The sequence below is a fragment of the Manis javanica genome, chromosome 6 (genome assembly GCF_040802235.1).
Source record: "Manis javanica isolate MJ-LG chromosome 6, MJ_LKY, whole genome shotgun sequence".
NCBI lineage: Eukaryota > Metazoa > Chordata > Mammalia > Pholidota > Manidae > Manis > Manis javanica.
Genome location: NC_133161.1, coordinates 120,317,654 through 120,343,984, shown reverse-complemented (window position 1 = coordinate 120,343,984; position 26,331 = coordinate 120,317,654). Strand labels below are relative to the sequence as shown.

The 26,331-nt window shown below is 39.5% G+C and overlaps 1 protein-coding gene across 7 annotated transcripts; it reads left to right on the top strand.

Annotated features, from left to right (window-relative positions):
* Nucleotides 1-26,331, top strand: LOC108400678 (matrix metalloproteinase-27). 7 transcript variants are annotated; one of them, XR_012132581.1, is made up of 11 exons: nucleotides 1-172; nucleotides 1,777-2,021; nucleotides 2,672-2,820; nucleotides 2,908-3,033; nucleotides 5,656-5,817; nucleotides 7,135-7,252; nucleotides 7,992-8,125; nucleotides 8,710-8,863; nucleotides 9,543-9,646; nucleotides 14,892-15,022; nucleotides 15,832-15,967. XR_012132581.1 is itself a non-coding variant. In XM_073239399.1 (11 exons), the coding sequence occupies exons 2-11, from the start codon at nucleotides 14,921-14,923 to the stop codon at nucleotides 25,512-25,514; spliced, it is 1,500 nt and encodes a 499-aa protein (XP_073095500.1). In that variant the 5' UTR covers nucleotides 9,541-9,646; nucleotides 14,892-14,920; the 3' UTR covers nucleotides 25,515-26,331. The 7 variants fall into 7 exon arrangements, 6 of the variants coding, with proteins under 6 accessions (XP_017521715.3, XP_017521714.3, XP_073095500.1 ...); XM_073239399.1 differs by lacking the exons at nucleotides 1-172; nucleotides 1,777-2,021; nucleotides 2,672-2,820; ... (3 more) ...; nucleotides 7,992-8,125; nucleotides 8,710-8,863 and adding exons at nucleotides 17,040-17,188; nucleotides 17,279-17,407; nucleotides 20,849-21,010; ... (3 more) ...; nucleotides 24,200-24,303; nucleotides 25,270-26,331 and having other exon boundaries at nucleotides 9,541-9,646; nucleotides 15,832-16,070; XM_017666224.3 differs by lacking the exons at nucleotides 1-172; nucleotides 1,777-2,021; nucleotides 2,672-2,820; ... (3 more) ...; nucleotides 7,992-8,125; nucleotides 8,710-8,863 and adding exons at nucleotides 17,040-17,188; nucleotides 17,279-17,407; nucleotides 20,849-21,010; ... (3 more) ...; nucleotides 24,200-24,303; nucleotides 25,270-26,331 and having other exon boundaries at nucleotides 9,541-9,646; nucleotides 15,832-16,070.

The window sequence follows — 26,331 nt, the reverse complement described above, 5'->3', positions numbered from 1 at the left end:
ATGATACTGTGAACCCAGAGGGGCAGAAAAGCAAGGAGAGGTAGTGTTTGGTGAAAGAACCATGTTCAGTCTGAAGATGCTTCCACTTCTGCTCTTATTCTGCATGCAGCTCTCCAGGGCCTTTCCAGTGCCTTCTGAATCCACAGAAGAGAAAAATATAGAAGTTGTTCAGGTAAATTGGCTATCAGGTGGGTGGTTGATTTGCTGGTTACTAGGAACAAGTGTGAGTCATTTCCTTTTTTTAGTTAAAACAACCAGAAAGAAATTTTTTGGGTTATTTGTTTGAGCTTGAACACCTCATTTCAGTCATTTGAAGGGTTCCAAGCTGGGTCCTCTAAAAGGCAGACATGAAAACAAGATGGGCTCTTCAAACCTGGGGAAAATACTGCTGCTGAGCTGCCTCCAACTGGGGAACCCTTTTAGAAGGAATGATTTTGTTTACAAAACTAAAGGATTTTCTATCTCACTTACATAAGATTTTTCCTTCCAGGATATCTGTAACCCAGTTACTGCGTGTCTGATACTTTTTATCTGGACTTGTCTTGGCAGCCCAAAATGCCAAGTGTACAAGCTACCACAAGGATGGGAAATTATAAGGAATTAGAAATCAGTTTCTAGGGTCATCAGGTTTCCTAACACCAGCTTATGAACTCTTGGAAGCATTATAAAAGCGGAACCAATCTTTTTTCCATTGTTTCACAGTATAAAAGGCCAAATTTTTTAAGAAACACAAGGGAATGCTGTCACAAGGAGGTCACACCCAATTCTCTTAGCATTACATTTTTAGAAACACACTTTATTCTCTCTTTTTTGAAAAATGTCTCTTAAAATAGTAATATTAACCTCTGGCTAATAGCTAGAGATCACTGAGGGCTTCCTCTACCAGGCATCTGCTGAGCATTTCACAAACATTTTCTCATGTCCTCCTCATGGGATCCCTGTGAGGCGATATTATTTTTTCCACTTTAGAGACTAAAGTGAATCTTAAGACAGTTCAGTGGTGTGTCTAAGAACTCAGAGTTCATACATGCCGACCTAACATGTGAACCCAAGCCTGTCTGTTGCTAAAGCCAGTGAGAGCACAGAAGGGCTCTCTTACATCCTTTGCGAAGTGCCAGGTGTTCGGAGACTGCTTAAGGTGAGAGAAAGAAGCCTTATGATTGGCTTAACACCCCTTAGAACTTTTACCTGCAAATGGGTGCTGGCTCCTTGCAGAAGAGTTACTGGGGTGGATAAAATGCAAATATCAAAGATGCTGCCGTTTCCCCAAGATGTATTTGGAGTTCTTTTGAAATCGTCGATTCTGTTTGAGAAGCAACGTGGTGAGTTGAGACCTGAATTGTCATCTTGACAAGTTCCTCCCTTCCCTGTGCCTCCATTCCTTAATAAAGATGACTAAACCTTCTCTACAGTAGTGAGAAAAGGAATAAAAGAGAAAATCTGTATTGATACTACTAATACTTCAAGAAGTCAAGAAATACTACTGCCGGTTTCTGTTTTGGGGTTTGTTTGTTTGTTTGTCTTTAATAAAAGAAGAAAGCAATCTCCTGACTCGGTACGAGCATTCTGCATGGGGACTCAGACCTCATCCTTAGGAAATGCTTGTATTTATGCACAGGCATCTCAAAGTCAGCCTACTCCTTTGAGTGTTTGTTCCTTGTGACCATCAGGTTATTAGACTGCTGTAAGTCTGCAGTAACTTAGAAAAGAATACAAAACGCCCAGAGAACCAAAGGTAATTTCACAGCAAGTCCCCTTATCTGTTTCTTTGTCCAGAATTACCTGGAGAAGTTCTACCAATTACCAAGGAACAGATACCAGTCTGAAAGGAAGAAGAGCACCAGTGCAATTGTTGAAAAGCTTAAGGAAATGCAGCAATTCTTTGGGTTGAAGGTGACAGGCAAGCCAGATAAGGAAACTCTGGAGATGATGGAAAAGCCTCGCTGTGGAGTGCCTGATGGTGGGGATTTTATGTTAACTCCAGGACACCCCAAGTGGGAACAAACTAACCTGACCTACAGGTAATATTCCTAGAGTTTCAGAATTCATCCCTTCAGGAATGTGTATTGCGTCCTTTGATGTGCCAGGCACTGTTCTAGGACTTAAGATATGCTGAAGGCAAATAAGCATCCCTGCCCTTGCAGAGTTGAGGCTAGTGAATGAGGATGAGATGAAAGGGAAAGCTACTACCAGCTCTTTTCATTCCAAAGTCTGCCATTTTTGTCTCCCATCTCCAACAATCTGAGAGACTCTGGCAATGTTAGACTGTCTCTGTAAGAACTCATCTTAGGATCCAAAAAAAGGCTTTGTCATTGTTGGAGAGAATCTACCCCCACATTTCATGCATTCTGATAATAATAATGATGCTACACAGTATTTGTTGAATACGACTATTTACCAAGTAGTGAACTGGTTTAATCCCCACAACAACCATATCATCAGGGTACTACTATTCTGTTGTCCTCATTTTACAAATGAAGAAACTGAGTTTAAAGACATGTAATAACTGGTCCAGAGCCCGTGTCTGTCTTCCGCCCTGAGTCTGGCGATCTCTCCTTATAGTAGTCGCACCTCACATACGCAGTTTACTTCCAAATGGAGAAACTCTGTCTGTGGATGGACTGCTGTTGTAACCAGTAATGAACCCTCCACACATCTTCTCGTGTTGAAGGATTACTGACTATACCTCACAACTGCCAAAGGCTGATGTGGAAACACTTATTGAGGAAGCCTTTAAAGTCTGGAGCCGTGTGTCACCCCTGACCTTCACCAAGCTCACAGAAGGAGAAGCAGACATCACCATTGCTTTTGTCCAAGGAGGTAGGCCTGAAGCAGTCATGCTCAATCTTGCTTTCCCTGGACAAACTGAGACTCGGCAGGGGCTTACTATGCAATGTTGTATTTCAGATCACGGTGACAATTCTCCTTTCGATGGACCCAATGGGATTCTTGCTCACGCCTTTCAGCCAGGCCCAGGTATTGGTGGAGATGCTCATTTTGATGCAGAGGAAACATGGACCACAACCTCAGAAAGTAAGTTAACCAAGGTTTTGCAACATGCAGCTTTGAAATAAACTTTTGCCACATTAGAATCCCTACCACCACACACAAGCATCCAAATTATTGTTAACATGTCAAATTCTCACAAAATGATCATTTAAAAATTCTGCTACTCAGTATACTAAGTCAATTTAGATTTAAAAAAAAATTCTGAAGCTAATTACTGACCTTGTAGAAAGTTGCAGACCATGGCTAACTCCTGCCTGGCCCTGTTTGTACAGATAAAGTATATACTTTATGGAACTAGGCTGCACTTACGTATCATCGATGGCTGTTTTCTCATCACAACAGCAGAGTTGAGTCGTTGTGACAGAGAGCATATGGCTCACAAAACCTGAAATATTTATAGGACCTTTACAGAAAAGTTGCTGACTCCTGCTTCAGTTATCTTTCTTTTAATATTCTGAAACTTAATGATGTTTGGAAAATGTCCCTATTTTTAGAAATCATAAACAATCGAGTTAATTTAGAAAACTGCCCCACTTTAAAAAGAGCAGCCATCTTTTTTTTATCTAGTATTTCAACTCGATGGAGCTCTTTTTCAATGGTATATTCCTACATAGCAAACTCCCATTTTGGGCAAAAGCTCAGAATAAGTAGAGTTGGGCCACCTGAAGGGAGGAATTGAGGCTAAGTCAGGTATATCTAGACCACTACTTTGCTCTCCCCACTCGTTCAGAAGGTCATTACCTCTCACATGAACTCAATGATCCAGATTCTCCCCTGCACTGTTTACATCCAATCTTCCTCCCTCTAATTTTTCCCAAACTGCAGCAAGGTTTGTCTTTGGAAAGCCCATCTTGGATTACAGTACTCTCCTGCTTAGAACTTCCAGTGTTTACATCTTCTGGATCAAACAATGTCCAAATACCTTTACTTGGCATTGAAGGTTCTTGGTCATTTTCCAACATCATATCTCATGGCTTGTGTTCATATTTCACATAGGGCAGCTGCACGGCACTTGCACCATTCCTAGATCACACCAGGTGCTGTCCGACTTCCCTACATTTGCTCACATAGCTTTCTTTTCTTCAAGTGCCCTTCCCCCACCACAACCTTTCAAAATCTCTCTTTTCATGCTGTGTCAAATGTCACCCTGTCTTGTCACTCAGCTGGAAATGAGGACTTCCTCGTAAGAATCCTAACAACCTTTGTTTCTCCTTCTCTTAATTGCTCTCCTCATTATTCTGTGCATCAAGTTATTTGCATACACATCCTCTTCTAGACTATACATCATGACAAATCCCCAGAGCCCTTTGCACAATACTCCACGCACTCAAAGCTGTTTCTTGAAATGCATTCATGAATGCAAAATTGGAAGGATGTGATAATCAAGAAAGCAAGTCGTGGAGCATGGATAGAGTTTTACTAGGATAGTTATCAACAGGAAGTTGAATATTACGGTAGGAGCACAGGTCCTGCCATCACACCGCGTTTTGACACCAGCTGTACCACTTACTAGGTGCAAGACCAGTAACAAGGTATTCAAAATCTGTGGGCATCAGTTCCTTTACTGTATAAATATTTCTGACAATAATTCATAAAGATATAGTGAGGATTTAATAGCATTACACTTCCCAGCATCTAGAAAGTACTTTACAACTGAGATTATTTTTTTCAAGAAGGCATATAAGGAAATGCAGTGTGTTTGAGGTGGCACATAGACTGGCTGGTGTGAAGGATTCACATCAGAAATCAAAACCTCAATCCTGGACTTGGCCAAGAAGCATGGGACTTATTTGATAGGAAGTGCGAGCCTTGGAAGTTTTGTTTTTTTTTCAATTCAACCTGCTTTATTAACTTCCTAATGCTGCTGGGACAATGGACCTAGAAAACTGGATGCCTGGTAATTTTTTTTTTTGAGAGGGCATCTCTTATATTTATTGATCAAATGGTTGTTAACAATAAAATTCGGTATAGGGGACTCAATGCACAATCATTAATCAACCCCAGAGCCTTGAAAGTTTTTAAGTTCACATTTGTGAAAGGCATTAAGCTCATGGAAGTTAACAAATGAGGAAAGGGAGCAATAAGAGGCAGGGTTTGACTCTTTCTGGTGGAGAATTCCTGAAGCTCCTTGGAGAGTCCAGAATCAGGGAAACATTGGTGCTAGACCATGGTGATTATGGAGCCCAGCAAGTCAGCTCTGCATCAAGGGTACAGCAGACTCATTTTCTAACTAGTCTAATTGTTCATTGAGATTCTACTAATGGGGCCAGGGGCTTGGGAGGCTGGGGAGGGGTGGGTGTGGCCACAAAAGAGGAGAAGGCTTCTGAGGGTCATGAGAACTGTGATGGCTCTGCCATCATTTCTTTAAACTTCAGGTCCACATCCATGAAATATGGGAATCAAAATAAAGGCAGTTTTTCTTGATTCCAAGATTTTATGAGAAGCTCAAACTCACCAAATCTCAACCTATAGCCCCTACCTTGATTCCTTCCAATTTCCATTTCTTTGGAGGGAAAGTAAAAAAGACAGGCATGGAAAGGCTGTTTCTCCAGGCAGGTTTTTCCCGGAAGCTGCGTTCCTTGGGACCTCATTTCCACCACCCTTGGATCTGCATGGAGCCATTCACCACACATGCTTGCATTCCAGATTACCACTTGTTTCCTGTCGCTGCCCATGAGTTTGGCCATTCCTTGGGGCTCTCTCACTCCTCTGACCCTGGTGCCTTGATGTATCCCACCTACGCTTACAGTGACCCCAAAACCTTCTTACTCCCTCAAGATGACATCAACGGCATCCAGGCCCTCTACGGTAAGGTCATCTGAAGGACACTACAGTGCATAATGAGACCTGAGTATGTCAAGAATGTTCATTGCAGCGTTGTCTGTGGTGGTGGAAGTTGGGGGCACCTGGGAGTCTATCAGGGGGAGCACGTACAGGTGACGTGTGGAGGAGGCCCTCCAGAGAGGAACAACCCACTGTGAGAGGCACTGAGTTAGATGCACATATGGCAACAACATAGATAGGTGGGTCTTTAAAACATGTGCCTCATGGAAAAGAACCAGAATGATACCTATTGCATAGTGGATGATTTAAAGTACACAAAATATGAATCTGCATTAATTAAAAATGCAAAAGATAAGGCATTTTCAAGAACCATGCCAACAAAAGATACATATTGAACACAATAAGATTGTTGTCTATGGGGGAAGGAGAGCGATGGGAATGGAATACAGAGAGAAAAAAACATTTTCTAAAGGCATGACTGATACTTCTCAGGAAGGGGTAGAGAGGCCTTTGGCCATGTTGTAACGAACACAGTTTGGTAAGACCGTGGTGTCTCTCCTCCCTCGTGCCCTCCTGCTCCCTAGTGGCTGTGAGTAGGAACAGGCAACGAGAGAAGGTCTCTAAGGTGCGGAGGGGAGCAGAATGGAACTGAGGAAAGCACTCACCCCTCGCTGGCGGACGGCGTCACAAAACCAAGAGTACCAGCATACCACAGCTAGGGAATTTTTTCTTGACAGTAGGATTTTCAGGAATGAGGAGACCTACTCCTCCGCTCCCCGGTGCCTTTCCCCATGAAAACACCTCCTTCATTGCTCACCTATGTTTTAAATCCTCTTAGTTATCAACATAGCCCTTATTTCTGCAATAAGAAAAAGATAATAAAATGCGAACACTTACAGAAAAAATATCACTAAAATTTGACTCAGATTTGTGCTGTGGGGTAAAAGACTGATCCCAGCTATTTTCCCAAAGGTGGACTTCGGTGAGGAAGGGCGAGGCCTGTACTGAGTGACCAAAACACAGGAGGAGGAACCAGAAAGCGGGAGAGGGTGGGGTTAGGATTTTAACGGGGAGGGCCATAGAATTCAGATTTCCTTACTTCACCCTTTAACCTGAAACTATCCCTGAAAATCACCATTACATTTATTTTTCTTAATAAAATAATAGCTTTAGGAGGGCCAAATGTGCAGTTGTTTTAATGCCTTATCCCACTTAGTAAGTGGGATAGTCTGGCAGCATTTCTCTTCCAGTGAAAACCTGTCACTGTCCTGAGAGGTGTCTGAAGTACACTAAGAGTCACACTAGACTTATACTTATGAAAAGCTCTCTTTTTTTTTTCAGGACCTTCAAGCAACCCTGTCCAACCAACTGGACCAACCACACCCACAGCCTGTGACCCCAGACTGACCTTTGATGCTATCACCACACTCCGAGGAGAAATATTATTCTTTAAAGACAAGTATAAGATTGAACCCCCCCTCCCCCAATTCCTTTTCCTAGCATAACTTAAAACTAGATTCTAATTAAGTCACATATTACACATGACTCTGCTTTTCCTTTAAATTCTACACATACATCTCATTGGAATTTATAGCATTTTTGTCAACTTAAGTCATCCAGGAGAAGAACAAATCTGAAACATTCATAAACACTCAGATGTTGTGCTGATGTTAACTGGCAGGCTCTAGCTGCTGGGGAACTCCATAGCTGGCTTTACCAGACACCAAAATTTCCTTCAATCCCATCCCAATTCAATGAAGTAAATGGAAACTATCATTTAATATGCTGCAGGACAAATCATCTGGTTGAATTTTTCAGTTTTCCATTGGCTATTTCGTGGTTCCATGAACACAGGCTGAGTGTACTTCTAGTACTTTCACGGGGATATTTTCAATACCCTCATCATTTTGTAGGAACAAAAATGAAAGAGGCTTACACATTGAGACTTGTTGCTGTATGAGGAGGGGACAGTGCAAAATATAACCAAATAAGGTTACTCTTCTGAAAACTTTGAAGCATTCTCCAGATGGATAATAACACCATAAAGCACTGGCCATGTGTTGGTCACTATCCAGAAACTGCATTCATGATACTGTCATAGCCTCCCAGCAATCTTACAAGGGGCCATACCAGACAAGACTCAACAAAGCTGCTTATGCGCCTCTTGTGCATGTGTTTTCTGCCTTGTGTTCAATTAGGTTCTTCTGGAGAAAGCATCCTCAGCTACAGAATGTCGAACTCAATTTTATTTCTCTATTCTGGCCATCCCTGCCAAACGGTATACAGGCTGCTTATGAGGATTTTGACAAGGACCTAATTTTCCTATTTAAAGGTAACTGCCTAAGGTTTTCATCTTATTAAGTTCTTCGCAAAGGGAGGGGAAGGACTTCCTTGCGGTCCCTTTCAGGTTCAGAGGCGGTGAGCCAATCAGCCGGCTGCCCAGCTTCTGTCAATAGACACGGGTTGAGTCCCATCTCTATTATTAGCTTCTGAGTCTCATGTCTGTCACTAACAAGTGTGAACTTGAGCAGGTTGTACCCTCTTCTGACCTTAGTTTTCTCATCCACAAAATGAAAAACCTTTTTAGACAAACTTAAGTGTCTTTCTACTCTCATCCCAGATGTAATTTTCTAAGATTCCTTAAGGCTATAATTTAATTTCTTTATAAAACTAACATAAGGTAAGACATCTCATTGTAGAGCCCTGAATGTCAGGCTAAGAAGTTAAAAAAAATTTTATAGGTGCTGGGGCACCACCAGGGCTATCATTAGTCCAAGAACTTAATCACCTTTATCTTTGGAAGGTTGTTCCATTTTCATAACTTGATGAATTTATGTAAAGACAAAGAAGTGTGGTATACATTATTTTTTAAGAATGGAAGAACTTTATCTAACACCTAACCTGAATCACTGACAGGCAACCAGTACTGGGCTCTGAATGGCTACAACATTCAGCAAGGTTATCCCAAGAATATATCAAACTATGGCTTCCCAAGCAGCGTCCAAGCAATTGATGCAGCTGTTTTCTACAGGACAAAAACATACTTCTTTGTAAACAACCAATTCTGGAGGTAAAGTAGACTATTTTGTCAAATACAGATAGAAATCTATGATTTTTGCCCTATCTGTAAACCATTAATGATCAGGTAGCTGAAGGTTTGAAAAAATCCAGTTGATCTTTGATAAGCACTCTTTTTCTCAAGATGACTCATGTTGCTATGGCTTTTGAAAATTTCATTTTTATAAAATTTAAATGCCTGCACAATGGTATTAAAGATTCATATGATGAAATAAAGTAAACCTTAACATAGCTCCAGGATGAGATGCAAAGAAAGAGGCTAATTCTCATTTACAAGTTAAATTCTAACATGCTCAAGCAAAAGTTATCCTAATAGCCTACAAAATTTGGTGCCCAAGTTTGAGTTATTATTTATATCTATTCAGAGAGAGAGAGAAACTTTTACCATTTAAGTAAAAGTCTTAGAAAATATAAGCTCTTCTTTTTTAAAATAACACTGCACCAGCAATCAAAATCCTATTTTAGTATTAATGATACCCATATATTTTATAAGTAGGTATGTACTCTTAGGTAGAGATAGAGAAGCTAGCCATTCTTAGTCCCAGTAAATAGAACATTGTGAAGACAGAAAATATTTGTGAAGGCACTTTGTAAAGTATACACAATTTAAAGAAAATTATCATTATACACTGTACTTTTCTTAAAACATGGTACATTTTTTTTCTCATCAGCTATGATAATGAGAAACAGTCCATGGAACCAGGTTATCCCAAAAGCATAGAAAGTACCTTTGCAGGAATAGGAAATAGAGTTGATGCAGTTTTCCAGAAGGATCGTAAGTAGAAAAAAACTACTAATTTATTTAAATTTTTTAAATAGCACATTTGCAGTTGAATGTTATATTGGGACAGAAGTGAGGTCTTTTTAATTGGAAACATCTGAAATCTTACTTCTACAAGCTAATTCAATATATTCTCTTTCTTTCTTTGATAGATTTTTTTCTTTTCTTCAGTGAAACAAGATATTATAAGTTTGATCTCAATACTCAGAGCATTACTCAGATTGATCGAAGCAATAAATGGCTTAACTGTAGATAAAGTAGAAGCAAAATCAAATGTGAAGGTATCCGTTTTTTGAATATGGAAGGAAAGTCTAACTTGCATATTTATTACATTGTGTTCTACTTGTACTTTACTTAATAATAAGTAATATTGCTTGCTATTAGTGTACTCCCTGGACCTGTGCTCAGTGTAAATACATTTGGAGTATTCCATTGTTTGCACAGGCTTAGTTCTTATGTATTCCATCTGAGGTTAGTGAATCTATCAAAAGAGAGATTAAGCCCTCTTTTTACTTCAAAATTCACCATTGCATTACTTGCTTATCTGACTTCTAAAATGCTCATTTATTCTTTTAAACATGTTTTAAGTGTGTCTGCTATGTGCAGTTTAGCACTGAATTTTGGTTAGAAGTATGGACTCTGAACAAATAGACAGTATCCCCCATATTGAAAACATGGTGCCATTTTCCAGTCTTGGAAAGAAATATTTTTTAACCATGTTATGGGTTGAATTGTGTCTCACAAGAAAGATGTGATGACGTCCTAACGCCAGGTACCTAAGAATGCACCTTATTTGGAACAGAATCTTTGCATATGTAATTAGTTAAGTTGAGGTGATACTGGATTAGGGTGGGTCTAAGAACTGGTGTCCTTATAAGAAAATGAGAGACATAGACACATAGTGGAGAAGGCATGTGAAGAGAGACAAATATTGGAATGATGCATCTACATGTCAAGGATTGCCAGCAACCACCAGAAGCCAGGAAGAGGCAAGGAAGGATCCTCCCTAGAATCTTCAGTGAAAAGAACATCACCCTCCTTGATTTTGGACTTGTAGCTTGCAGAACTATGAAAGAATAAATTTGTTTTTTTTTAAGCTATCAAGTGTGTGATGCTTTGCTAAGGCAGCGCTAGGAGGCTAATACGGTACATGTGCACTTGAGAAAATGAATTAACACACAATGACAAAGGAGAAACTTCAGTAAGAATGACTGTCATCGTCCTAGGAGAGGAGCCAAAGGGGAGGCACCATTCTCCCCACTCTCCTCCCCGCTGTCTCCTTCTGGAGTCCAAGCAGGCTGGTCGGATCTCTTGTTCCTTTTTTTTTCCCCCTGGGATACTCAGGAGGCACTCTCTACAGAAAAGTCGGGTTTACTACACAAACAGAACAGTGCTGGGCACAAAATTCAATAAATATTCAACTGAATTAAACTGAGCTTAGATGCATAAATTTGGTAACGGCTCCTTTCTGTTAAGAACTTTAAGACTTGTAAGACCATACGGCTAGTTCAGCCATCAAAATCATTATAATGTCATATTTTCAGTTGTTAGAACATATGCAGCTTGTTCTACAATAAATACATGAATTGTAAAATACATGTATCACTAGGATATCCTGTTTTCTTTTTCTGTTGAAGTTTTTAAGTCCCACAGATAATTAATTTAGTTATAATTTGGTACTTTATTCTGATTCAAAATTGACTGAGTGGCTTGTGATCTACTATAATTTCTTATTATATTATACTACCATTCTATATATAGTACTAAATTATAATACTATATATAAAAAAGAATAGCAAATTCAATATATTTGCTATTACTTATTCCCTTGTCAGAAGTATTTCAACAGTGACATTAATATTTCAGTTACTGCTTCATAGTTCATGATATATTTTATAAATATTCAATGTCACTTAAAAATTCCCTCAAGTATGCCAGCATATTGTTCTCAATTTATTTTACAAGATGATAAAAAACCTAGGATATATTATCATTCCATCCATTCATTTTTTCCACAAAAATTAATCAGTTACCTACATGCCCAGGTACTGTGCTAGGGAAAGTGAAAGAGATGTAAAAATAATTAACTGCATCAATGCAACAAATGCAAAGGGACCCATCCAAACAGGATATTTCATTTTTAAGAATAGAGTCAATTTCAGACATCAGATTTTCTAAAACTCATAGTGTCAGTTTTCATAGGCATGAAGATGAGAGATTCATCTTAGAACACCTGTTAGTTATGATAAACACGAGCTTGTTATGATAGATTCTGGGTTCAAACACCATCTATATATTTTTGAGATGAGAACTAAGTTCATATTATTTCCTTAACCATATTTCACAGAGGTCACAGGAAGTGAACAACAATATGAAGTATAATAAAGAATTCAAAAAAGTTTTGTTTTTTTTTTTAGTTCTTTTCTTTAACAACTTGGGAATTTTCTGGCTGTTACACTGAAGTTTCATGCGAGTACAAGAGCTGTAAGAATCCAAGCTTAGAATATAAGTAATAAGATGACTTTTTCTCTCAGGTTGAGTTTCTTCAAAAGCAAAGCTTAAGTCCAGGAACTTGTTGAGTTGTTTTTTTGAGACACAGACCTAAAGAGCACGAGTGAGGGAGCAAACGGAATGAGCTGGAGGAGGGGGAGGAGCCGACCCCAGGGCTGCCCAGGCTGCTCCTGTGGGCAGCTGGAACTCCCCTCCACCTGAACCTCCTGAGAAGCCTACAGAACACCTTTCAACTGTTCAAATCTCCCGTGGATGGGAAGCTAGAACATTCATCCTCCAGGTCCCTCGCCCAGTGGGTGGGTCTATGGTATCTCCATACCCTGGGTGGAAAGCAAAAAGACACGCAGTACGTGCTGAAGGTTGGACTTTGTCGGAACAAGATGAGTTGCACATACTTGTCTACCACCACTGCAACTAAAATCAGATGGCTGTGGATGACTGTGGCCCAAGGCACCAGAGGCATCTCCCACGTGTTTGTGGTTGGGAGATTAAAATCATGGGAAATTGGAGGATTCTTCTCTGGAGAAACTTAACGCCTAAGAAAAAAAATTGACAGATATTGACACTGTAGAGTTCTCAATATGGCAGAGGTTGCTGATTTCCTATATTAACACTATTGTCTCTTCCTTCACTGCAGTAAGACCACAATTTCTTTCAAGGTAGCAATGCACCCAGCTAACAGCCTACATTTTGTAGCTTCACTCACAGCTAGATATCATCATGCATTTAATTTCTTGCCAAAATGTTTAGCAGATTATGGTGTGAGCTTCTGGAAAGAAACTAGGAATTTACCTTCTCTGCCTTTCTCCTTTCTGCTGCCTGTAATGCAGATACAGTCTTCAGAGCTTGAGAAGCCTCCTGGGATATGAGGCATCACATTGAGAGTGGTGTAACAAGATAGATGTTGCCTATGTCCCCAGTGATGTGGAGCTTTCATACAAACCCTGCACTACCAAATCCACACTTCTCTTATATGAGGGAAAAGTTAATTTTTGTTTTATTAATCATGGGTTATTTTGGGTTTTTCTATTACATTCAACCAAATCTTCTTCCAACTAATACATCATGAAATGTCTGGGACCCATCCCACCTCAACACACCCAGAAGTCATCAGCTGACAAGTCCTGCCCATGCACACAGAGCTTCCAGTCAGCTTTCCTGTCTCTCATTCTTAAACAGACTGCACAGCACAAAAAGTCTCCAAACATTTAAAAATCAAAGCTCCTAAGGTAAAACACAGACACCAAAAAAGAAACCTTGAAGAAATAGAGACCACCCTGGGAACAAAAGAAAATGTTAAGCTTAAAAACACTTCACATTCTCAGACCATAAGGCATATTAAATGCAAAAAATACTAATAGAAAATGAAAGAAAAACACAGTAAATAAAAGGATACTCAGAGAACTACAAAGAGCTCTTGGAAATTAAAAAAAATTTAGCTTATATAAGAAACTCAGTTGGTGAGCTGGGGAATGAGTTGATGGAAAATAGTAAAGGATGTATTAGGAGCACAGAGATACAACCCAAGAGGCCTGACAGAGAAAGAGAAAGAGGGAAAAAATGGGTGGGAAGAAATTAGCAAAGAAATAATGTAAGAAAATTCCCTTGAATTGAAATTTTCCTGATGAAAGGACATGCTTTTCCACACAGCAATTTTAATGAAAAAAGACCCGTATCAAGAGACATCATTATGAAATTTCAGAATATCTGCATAAAGAGATTTCCAAAATTTTTCAGAAGAAAAAAGAAAAAGATCAAGAATATTACCAAAAGATGTCCCAAAAGCAACACTAGATTCTAGAAAGCAATGCAAGAGTACCTTCAAACTTCTAAGGGAGACCTGTTTCAGCATGAAATTCTGTCTCCAGATACAGTCTCCATCAAGTGTGAGGATGGAATAAAGTGTGTTCTTAGACATGAAAGGACTCAAAACATTCATTAACCTGCCCCGTTCTCAGATCCTTCATTCCCATCTCCCATGGAGTACACATATGCATGCTCCAGTCAGGACAGATTTCCTGCAGCTCATTTCTACCATGGTGCCTACTTCCTGTGGCCTCCCTCCACTCATTTGCCTTCTTCCTCTGGGCGATCCAAATCCTACCCATTTGTACAAACCCCACCTGCCCGAAGCCTCAAGGCCACACTCATCAGCAGTGATCTCTCTACATTTTGGCCCTTCTCAGTCTCTAGAATCTTCACTGTGCATGTTGCCCCTGGCCCCTGCTTTGTCTGGCATTAATCTCTGTATATGTCTGAAGTCTCCAACAAGATTGGGACAGTACCTTACTCACACTTGCATTTATACTGACAAGCAAACAGTAGGTACTCAACAAATATTTGATGTTTAACTAGTTAATACGGGCAATTTGATTCCTGATTCAGTTGTCTTTTCATGATACCACATGTCCCAAGATATTTTGAGGCTTCATTCAAAGAAAATCATTTCATAAGCTCTCAAGAATTTATGGATGAGAAAACCTCCAACTTCGCAAGAACAAAAGTAATTTGCCGGCTGACTTCCTATTATATCTAATTCAATAATAAACAATGACATGTGTTTACTAAAAATCTGCAGATCATGCTTGCAAAATCAAGTTAACCTAAGAAAAAAAAGCATATCATGACACATTTCATGGCAAGTGTCCCTTTCTGTTATTAACTAAACAATGAAACAAGCCAATTCATGCCACGTCTCACTATTATTTTCTAAATTCTGTGCAAACAGAACCAAGCTCCAGCTGAAGAAAGAAAGGGATGAAGAGTCTTCTGCTTCTATTTTTGCTCTTCACAACATTTTCTTCTGCATTTCCTGCAGACTGGGAGATGGAGAATGAAGAAAACATGCAACTGGCTCAGGTACTGTCTAAATAAATGTTATTAATGACTATCAATTAAAAGTGCATTTTATTGATTGTCTTGAGACCTAAAAAATTGCAATTCCTACAAAAGAGTCTTGAACTTGCTTGTGAGAAGTAGTTGCTTTTCCTTTCTTCAGCCCTGAGGACATCAAGTGACTGTGTGAGGGGTGAGAGTGGGGTTAGGGTGGGGAAAAAGGAGTATTTGTTGCGACTTTAAGCAATGGTTACAAGGGAAGAGATAGAGAAGAATGGGGCCAGCCCTGCAAGAAATGGAGATCTCAGTAAGAGCATTTCAAGACCAATCAGCAGGACCCTACTGTAATTCAGAGCCCCCTGTCCCTATATGTGTGAAAAATATATTGCTTTGGAAATTCCCTCTAAAACTCAGTCCGGTTAACTTGCCATAGTTGGTTAAATTGATTAAATTTGCAAAATGAATAATCACCTATCTCTTCTAGAATTTGTTTCAAGGAAACACCGAAATGAAAGTAACAGGAAAAATATGTAAGATACATGGTCATTAAATTCTAGAAGAAGCTTGATTTTCTTTTGTGGGGGTTTGGAATTTTATGGACCGTGTGATTTCAGCAATTCTGGTCACATATAGTTCACCCAGCTCTTGAAAGCTGAAAAACCAGGGTGATCCTTTTCTTTCCTCTTTGCTTCCTTCTCTTTTTCTTCTTTCCCTCACTCTTTCCTTTCCCTCGCTATTCCCTTTTCACCCAACTATGTCCAGCAATTTTGTTTCATCCTGTGATGGAGATTTGCTCTCCTGTAGTCTGTGCCTTTTTTTGTCTTTTCGGTCAGGCATATCTCAACCAGTTCTACTCTCTTGAAGCAGAAGGCAGTCATCTTGTTCAAAGCAAGAACAGGAGTCTTACAGATGGCAAACTTCAGGAAATGCAAGCATTTTTTGGATTGACAGTGACTGGAAAACTGGACGCAAACACTCTTGAGATCATGAAGGCACCCAGATGTGGGGTGCCTGATGTGAGTCAGTATGGCTACACTCTCCCAGGATGGAGAAAGCGCAACCTCACATACAGGTAACGCTTCTGCCAGCATATTCCCCCCTAATCCAAAGGAACATAATGTAATCTCTAAGGAACAATAATAATAATAGTTTATTTTAGCAAGCATTTCCTTTGTGAGTGGCCCTTCATAGATTTCATTTATTCCATCTTCCCAACAAACCTGTGATGGAGGCACCGATGGTCTTGCAACCTTAAACACAGAAAAATTAAAACAAAGGCTTATTTGCCATAGTCAAAATCACACAGCTCTCAGACTGGCTCTAATGTCTAGCCTCTGCCACCTCCGTATAAACTCAGGACCAGAAGCATTGCCATCTGACCACAGACCCTGGAGCACAGCCAGTTCATGGGAGGGACATATGTGCATTACATGTTGTCAAATCTCAGATGCACCCTGGAGTGAAGTATGGAGTTTGCCCCCAGACATCTGAAGGAAAGGGTGCTGGCTCATTGGCAGAAAAGGGATGAAGTGTGCTCCTGACCTATGATAAAGGTCATGACCTTGACCATCACTCTAGAGACCTCCTCGTGACCCTAAAGACTACCTATGACACTTTCTCCTTCATCTTAGTGAGTCCTAGAGATTGAGATAGAAATAGATTTAGCAAGAAAGGGAATATAAACAAGAAGAAAATCTTTTCCTGAGTAACCAACTCTTTGTGGCTCTCAAGTGAGATTCTTAATATATGACACATGCATAAGCCTGATTTCCACAAGTCATTTGAGAAAATAAATCTCAAGTCTTTTTAGAATATATTTATACTACATATACATAGCAAACACATACTTGAGATTAATGCTGTCCCACTCAGGGCGTGATCTCAGGGAAGTCATACAACCTCTTTGAGCCTCATTTTAAAAAGTGTTATAATACTATAACCTACGATTGATGAAAAAGAAAAATGATTTTCTTTTTTGCAGTATGTGTGTGGGCATATATGCATACAACCACTGACCACTATATTTTTGTTAATTTTTAAGAATCATGAATTACACTCCAGATATGGCACGAGCTGATGTGGATGAGGCCATCCAGAAAGGTCTAGAAGTGTGGAGCAAAGTCACCCCACTGGTCTTCACAAAGATTTCCAGGGGGATCGCAGACATTATGGTTGCCTTTAGGACCCGAGGTAAGGTTTTCACCAGAGAGGAAAGTATGGCTTTCCTCTCAGGAGATTTGCAGAAGCTGATCTTTTTCCCCTACATGATTGGTTTCTCAGTCCACGGTCGGTGTCCTCGTTATTTTGACGGCCCTTTGGGAGTCCTCGGCCATGCCTTTCCTCCTGGTCTGGGTCTGGGTGGAGACGCTCACTTCGACGAGGATGAAAATTGGACCAAGGATGGAGGAGGTGAGTAGATTGTTTGAAAGTCCAGAGTTCTAGGCCACAATTTGGCAAAACTTTCTTGAGCAAGGTAAGGGATAAATACTGCCCACCACCAGGTGTGATTGGGTGACCAGGTAACAGTAGCAGAGCAGGTTGTCTTCCAATGACTATATTATATTCCCTAAGGCTTGAAATCATGGGCTCTGGAGGACACCCTATCTTATAACTCTTGGGTCACTGACAAGAAAGGGAAAATGTCTTCCTGTTTTCCAAAAAAAACATAAAACCACAGGCAAAGTAATCTTCAATCAAATTGGAATTTTATTAGGAAATTTGGCAATACTATATAATAGGTGATTACCTCCTTTATCGAAATATGTAAACTCTCTCTGTAGAAAGGGCACAAAAGTCACTGCATGGAAATGTCAGAGGGGTTTGGGTACATAGAGATTTTCCCTAGAGTCTCCCAGAGGGAAGCCAATGTCAGGCCTACGGGAATGTGTATGCATAACAAACACCTGCACAGGCGTCACAGGCTGCTACAAATATACAGTGCGGTGATGAGCAAAAGCACCCATCTACAGACACTTGCAGACACTGGGGCCTTTAAGGGCTTCCTGTTTGCTACCTGAGGGGTCCTGAGTAAGTTCAATAACTTTCTTACCATTTCCTTATCAATAAAATAAGGATGGTAATGTCCTTCTTGCAGGCAGATGGCACAATTTACCTGTAATAAAGGTGAAAACACCTTGCAAAGCACTTGCCCATAGTGACCATTCAGACAGTGTTTGACATTGATGAGTGTGTTGGTGATGTTAGTATTGATGAGGAGGAGGATTAGAGGGATTTCAAAGCACAGGAAAAAGTATTCACAAAGGTACAGATGCATAATTCACAAATTTATCTATTTAGTCACATCTCCAAGAACGAGGAGATGTGACCTTTTTCCTACAGTATCATATGGCCTGTAATATTGTCAACACATGAAAGATGCTCTACAAATATTTGGTAAATGAAGTCATTCAACAATTCTTTTTTTTATTTTATTTTGCTATCATTAATATACAATCACATGAGCAACATTGTGGTTACTCGATTCCCCCCATCATCAAGTCCCCACCACATACTCCATTACAGTCACTGTCCATCAGCATAGTAAGATGCTATAGAATCACTACTTGTCTTCTCTGTGTTGTATAGCCTTCCCCATGCCCCCCCACTACATTATGTGTGCTAATCATAATGCCCCTTTTTCCCCCCTTATCCCTCCCTTCCCACCCATCCTCCCCAGTCCCTTTCCCTTTGGTAACTTTTGGTCCATTCTTGGGTTCTGTGAGTTTGCTGCTGTTTTGTTCCTTCAGTGTTTGCTTTGTTCTTATGCTCTACAGATGGGTGAAATCATTTGATACTTGTCTTTCTCCACCTGGCTTATTTCACTGAGCATATACCCTCTAGCTCCATCCATGTTGTTGCAAATAGTAGGATTTGTTTTCTTTTTATGGCTGAATAATATTCTATTGTGTATATGTACCACATCTTCTTTATCCATTCATCTACTGATGGACACTTACATTGCTTCCATTTCTTGGCTATTGTAAATACTGCTGTGATAAACATAGGGGTACATATGTCTTTTTGAAACTGGGACCCTACATTCTTAGGGTAAATGCCTAGGAGTGAAATTCCTGAGTCAAATGTTATCACTACTTTAAGTTTTTTGAGGTACCTCCATACTGCTTTCCACAATGGTTGAAATATTTTACATTCCTGCCAGCAGTGTAGGAGCATTCCCCTTTCTCTGCATCCTCACCAGCATTTGTTGCTCCTAGTCTTATCTATGTTGACCATCCTAGATTCAACAATTCTTACTCAACATCCACTATGACCCAGACTCTGTGATACAAATGGAGTATACAAGTGTACAAGACACAGATCCTGCTCTCTAAGGGCTTTGCAATCTAGGAGGCACACTTTACCAATTAAAATAAGTATGATCAACACTAGGATAAAGGGAACTATGTCAGTGTAACAGAAGCACATGAAAGAAATCCCCACCCAAATATAGAAGTCAGGGATAGAAAAGATGCCAAACCTGAGACACAAAGTCAAGAAGGAATGTAGAAGGCAAAGTGGAGCAAAGAGAGTTCTGGACAGGACAACCCAACCAGCTTAAGAATTAGAACTGTGGTGGAAGAAAGGTTAAAAGGTGAACAGGATTCAGGTTGTAGAGAGTCTAGAAAGTGTAGGATAAGCTTGGATAAATGCTTAGACTTGATTTAGATTACCTGAATTTGAATTGTGTTTTCAAAGAGTCACTTGTCCCATCCCTTATCTGAAAGCACCCTCAGTGATTGACACTCAGACAAGGGGCAGCAATAAAAGGCCAGAGCAGAAAAGCATGGAAGACACTGAAACAATCCTTTGCCATTCCATGTTTTGTGCAAACATGACTGGACAAGGCTCCATTATGAAAGGTTCTGCCTTTTCTTCATGATCCATAGGCTTAGTCGGAAGTCCAAGGAGAGACAGTCTTTAATATGTAGAACCTTACAGACTAGCGGAAGAGACAGAGAAATAAAAAGGGAATTCCTCTATACCAGGTAAGACTTCTGGTATTGGGAAGTACAGGGAGGCATCCTGAACCAGTCTTTCATCAAATAAACACCTGGATATCCAGTGACCATTATTAACCACCCACTACTGATAAGCAGTTGAGTAGTCACCAGGAATAAAAGAAGACATGGTCAAAATTTGGTGAAAGAAATGGTTCAGTCCCTTATGTGCTATGACAGAATAAAGCCCTGAGTCTGTGGAAGCCCACAGGGGTGCATGTAACTCAGCCGGGCAAGGGAAGCTCATGCTGATGACTCTAGAGGGGGTGCCTGAGGAACAAGGAGGATAGCTGGACACGAAGGGGGTGGAAAAGGTAATGTTCTGGGCAGAAGGGACGGATATATTAAGACATAGATTAGAAAGAACTTGGCATAGATGAGAAATGCAAATGATTCAGTGTGGCTAGCTCATGGAATAGGAAAATAAGATATGAGGTTGGAGAAAAGGCAGGGACTTGATCCTAGACAGCCACATTAGAGGCATGTGGACTCTATCCCACAGCCTGTGGAGAACCTCTGAAGAATCTAAGTACAAGAAGCATGATCACATATAGTCCAGCCTAGAAACAACCAAAAACTGGCAACTTTGAGGGTTTTTTAATACTATCCATTCCTGAGAGAGCTGTTTCCTGCCCTTGCTTACTCCGGGTTACATTTCTCCATTATGTGGCTAATACCAATTATTAGTATTGAAATATTTCCCAGATAAATGATGGGTGTATATAAGAATTACCTGCTGTGTGGTGAGCGTTTTCTTCTTTCCCCTTAGTTACTTCCTAATCTCAGATGCAACCATTCTCCTTTTTACTGACTCATGGACTCATGTGCTCATATTTTCTCTATTTTTGTTAAGGATTCAACCTATTTCTTGTGGCTGCTCATGAATTTGGTCATTCACTGGGGCTCTCTCACTCCAGTGATCAAACAGCTTTGATGTTCCCAAATTATATCTCCCTGGATCCTAGCAAATACCCACTTTCTCAGGATGATATCAGTGGAATCCAATCCATCTATGGTGAGCAATGTCATAAATCTGAATATGTGTGAACTAAATAGGAAGCTTTCCAGGAAGGAAGTTGAAAAAAAAATCACTTCTTGAAATATTATCATGAAGAAAATACTCACTTGGGTAAGATCCTTCTGCAGGTATTTCCACATGCCTTCTTAATTTGCTGCGGTATTTCTTTTCATCAAAGGAAGTCTACCCGAGGTACCTGCTAAGCCAAAGGAACCCACTGTGCCCCATGCCTGTGACCCTGATTTAAGTTTTGATGCTATCACCACTTTCCGCAGAGAAGTAATGTTCTTTAAAGGCAGGTAAACCTATTCCCTTAAACACCTCAACTTCTGATGAAGATTTTTCTTTTCAGGAGACTTGGAGATAAAGAGGAAGTCACGGGTCTAGTGAGAATGTGTACCTTATACTTTTCATTTTATAAAACTGTCCATAGTGTTTGAACATTTTACTATAGGCATATATCTCTTACTGGTTTGATAAATTAATTTTTAAATGGCTGTAAGCAAATTTTTTAATTACCAATATACAAGAAGGTGATGAAGAGTCACTTTCAGTGACTTCTAGCTAAAATAATATACCAATCCCAGTGGTGTGTTGGAACTGGCTAATACCATTTCAGGACCAATTGTTAAGCTTTCAGGAATTTTTCTTATTCACATTACTTTGGTAGCTTGAAATTGTCCATAGTTGGAGTCTTTACAACCTGGAAATCAGCACATGATAAAAATTAGGTTTTATTCCTACCTGGAGAACCAATTGTTAAAGACCTATGAGCAGACCATTCCACAACACTGCATCGGTAAAATGTAGTAGGAAATCTGTTCTCTATGTATAATTTATTGGACTGAAATCGCAGCATGGTGTGTCAGTTATGTATACCATGACCGCATTTTCAGAACAAATTATCAGACTGTACACCATCTGACAAGGCATAGAGGCAAAAGGAGAGAATACTTGAAATCAGACTTTTCCACATCTGTGTAGCACTGTGATGACCTGCTATCCCCGTGCTCCTAACAGAACAGGCCAAGACACCACTTGTCGGGGCTATCAGAGCAGGGTTAACAGCAGGGAGGGCAAATGGAATACAAGGAATTTTCAAGACTCATTAACAGACTTAGATTTTACAGCCAGAAGGGAAAATCAGAGGAAATGCTTTGGCATGCCATTGATAAAATTTCATCATTCTAGCAAACAACAGTGCCAAAAAGTTCTTAGAATGCTGGGGGTTGCCTTACAATGTTGGGTATATCTGCTTTGGCAAAAGTGAGGCCATCGAGCACTCAGAATCCATGGGTAGTTTGCTACTCGAGATGCCCAAGAGAGTGGGCCCAAGGCACGGCCTGAGCTTGGTGGTCCAAAGGGTGGACATGAACTCACAAGCATCCACACTTGCTGAGCAACATTGTGTTACTGATCCAAATTATTTAAGAAAAATATCAACCACCTACATAAAAAAAAAGCAAGTCTAAGATTGCAATGTTTTCATTGAAATAGATACATAGGCTGTATGTGTAAAATGTTTTTGTTTAACACAGGCACCTATGGAGGATCTATTATGATATCACTGATGTTGAATTTGAGTTAATCTCTTCATTCTGGCCATCTCTGCCAGCTGATATTCAAGCTGCATATGAGAACCCCAAAGATAAGATTCTGGTTTTTAAAGGTAACTGTCCATCATGATTTCTCTTCTCCCTTTAGATGCCTGAACTGGTCAGTAGGTATTTTGGCACAAGGAATATAATACTCATGGATGAACAAAATGGACAGGGCTTCTGCCCTGACCTTAGGTTCCTATCACAAAGAATAACTATCAAGGGATTCTCTGTGATTGTGAAGATAAACATCATCCTGATTGCTCAGGAGCTAGAAGAAACCTGCATGATAAAAACTAAAAAGCAGTCTTTTCTCTGCGAAATTAAAGTAACCCATCTCTCTTTTCTACTTCCTTTTTATTGGGGTTGCCAGATTTGGCATTTAAGAATATAGGACATTTCGAATTTCAGATAAACAACAAAATAACTTTTAGTATATAATTATGTCCATTGCAGTATTGTAAATATACCAAAAATTTGTCATTATTTATTTGAAATTCAAATACTGATATCTTATGTTTAATTTAGCAATCCTACTTTGTATATGGATTTCATCAGACTTCTTACCTTTGAGAATGCTTGGGGACTGAAATTTAGGAAAACATGTTTGAACATAATTGACTATTTTGTCAGAAAAGCAATCAGTACAGTGAAACTAATTGACATGATCATGCACTGTCAACTATAGGTATGTTATTTGTGTAATACTAATGATATGAGAAGCTACAGAAATGGTACGAATAAATGGAGACATAAGATTACTAAATATCTAAGCCTTGAACCTCAGAACAACAAGGTATCTAATTATTTTCAAACTTTTAAAGAAATCTATTTCTCCCTCTAGGAAATAGGTCAGAAGATAAACACTTTCTCTCTTCATAGATGACAACTTCTGGATGATCAGAGGATATGCTGTCTTGCCAGATTATCCCAAATCCATCCATACACTTGGCTTTCCAAGATATGTGAAGAAAATTGATGCAGCTGTCTGTGACCACAACACAAGAGAAACCTACTTCTTTGTGGGCATTTGGTGCTGGAGGTGAGTCTACAAACAATTGACCCCTTCACTTTATTCTAGAGAAAATTACATATGTAAGCATCCCTTTAACACAGGCAAAAATAAAACTAACCTATAGTCTTCTTAAAGTGATTATATTGAAGACAATCTCAAGTGGATGACATCCACCAAACAAAAGAATGTTTCAACAAGTCCAGTAATCTTCCTCCAACTTAAAAAAATAAAGATAAAATAATAAAGATGGAGATGCCAACCAATTTGCCGATGACACAAATATACCCAGTCAAATCAGTGAAAGGTCCAAGCTAAGCTCCTACTTTAACAGCTCCTCAGAATAGCATCGATCTGACAAACAATGTGGCTTTCCCCCCCTCATTATTTCTTGTTTTCAAGACACTGTAAATGATCCAGCCAAATAAAATCTCTGACATGTTTTTCATTATTGAACCAATTCGTTTTCCTCTACTAGGCCTACTTTTTCTCTTGCTTGATTCCAAGTTGAGCAGTAGAAAAATTAAGCTGCCTGGATCAAAGATCCCCTGGAAACCTTTCAAACCCTGTACCCAGGTATAATGAGGCGAGCCAAACCATGGACAGAGGGTACCCACAGCGGGTGGTAAAACGCTTCCCAGGAATTGGAATCCGAGTTGATGCTGCCTTCCAGCATAAAGGTAAGTGCCAATGCCTCAATTCTTAGGGTGCTTGGAAGAGTTTATTGGTTATGAAAGAAAACATCACACAAAACTTAAACGTTTCCATTTTAATGTAGTTTGACTATTCCTGAGCACATGTAGTAAGAAACTTTAACCCTGCGGGTATTATCACAAAATGAATTAGTAAATCCTGAATTACATTCTCTGTTATATTATTTCAAATCTAAGCAAAAAATAGCAGAATTAGTTTTACTTATCATTGATCCAAGATACCTGCTAAAAGACACCTTCTGCATACTGTTTAGTGTGAGACATTGACTAAGCATGTGAACTGAACATTGATTCTCAAACTATGTTGTACATAGTTTATTGTGCACAATTTGGGGTCATGTGAAAGTTCAAGTTCTTCAGAGTTTCTGAGGCAGTAGGACCATGAGTGAGACCCCAGAATCTAGTTTTAAAAGAACCTCTGGACATTTAATGTACCAGTCCAGCTACTTATCTTCAAGGATAGCAACCTAGACCATGGAGTAAGGAGGACTCTAAAAAGGTTTTTGAGGGACACAATCCTTTATTCCAAATGAAATCTGATACAAAGCCTCAAAACCTGAAATAAATAAAGCAGAACAACTCTAGGAAAATGAGGATGTAGAGGCCAAGGCCATACACACAAGGGCTTTCTTCTCCCCATCACCGAGATACTTTTTAGAAACCTCATTTGAGAACCTCTGACATAAACCAGAATGGCTAGAAAGGTAGTGACCCCTTTGAAATTCATGGTTCACACCCTGGTTTCTTCCTCAGAGAAATAAAAATAATCATGTTTATCATGTGACAGTACTAACATAAAATATAATGTACATAATTACATGTTTCTTCTTCTCTATATAATGTCCTAGTATCTTATTCTGTATTCATAAAACGTTAAAGTGTGGACCATTATATCATTGTGCAAGATAACTAATCATGATTCTCTCCCTCCAGGATTCTTCTATTTCTTCCGTAGATCAAAACAATTTGAATATGACCCTAAGGCAAAGAATATTACCCGAATGATGAAATCCAATACTTGGCTCCAATGTAAAGAACCATTAAACTCATCACCTGATTTCAGTGTCAGTGAGGGACAAGTACACTCAGAAGGAGTGAAGATGGTTTACCCCAAGACTTTAAACTTGCTTATTTTCAGTATAGTTCATGTACTGAAAAAAATCTACATTTATCAATAAATTCATAGAACTAAAATAAACCTCAAGAGGTCATTTAATCTGAACTGTGCATCAAAGTAGAAAAGAACTATAGCTGACTCTTGAATGCTGCAGGGGTTAAGAGCTCCAACCCCCTGTGCAGTTGAAAATCCACATACAGTTTTTGACTCCCCAAAAATTTTACCAATATCCTACTGTTGACTGGAGGCTTTACAAATAACATAAATAGTCCATTAACATATATTTTGTATGTTGTATGTATTATATACTCTAGTCTTTCAATAAAGTAAGCTAGAGAAATTGTCACAAATCTCCAAAAAAATTTTCCAATATATTTATTGAAAAAAAAAGTCTTTGTATATAATGAGTTAAAAAAAATACATATCTGGTCATTCATATGACCAAATACGGATTTCCCAGGAATATTTGGTCTTCATCCACAGTTCCTGAAAACACTGCAGTCTTAACGGAGCAACAGGTGTTTTGTCATGTTAATGAGAGATTTTTGGACCCTCCACCCAAGGGAAGGGGCTAAAGACTGAATTAGCCAATGTTCAATAATTTAGTTAATCATGACTATGCAATGAAGCCCTTAGAAAACCCATGAGAACAGCTGGCTCCCTCTGCTCTGCTCTGCTCTGCTCAGTTGGATCCTGCTCCTTGGTCAGAGAGGGTGTCTGTGCTTGGGGGACCAGAACACCTCCACATGCCACGGACCCAGGCCCCAAGCTCCGCAAGGATAGAATATCCTTTATTTGGGACCTTGCCCTGTGTCTCTCTTCTTCTGGCTGTTAACTTGTATCCTCCACGGTACCCTTTATTAAACTAGTAAACTTGA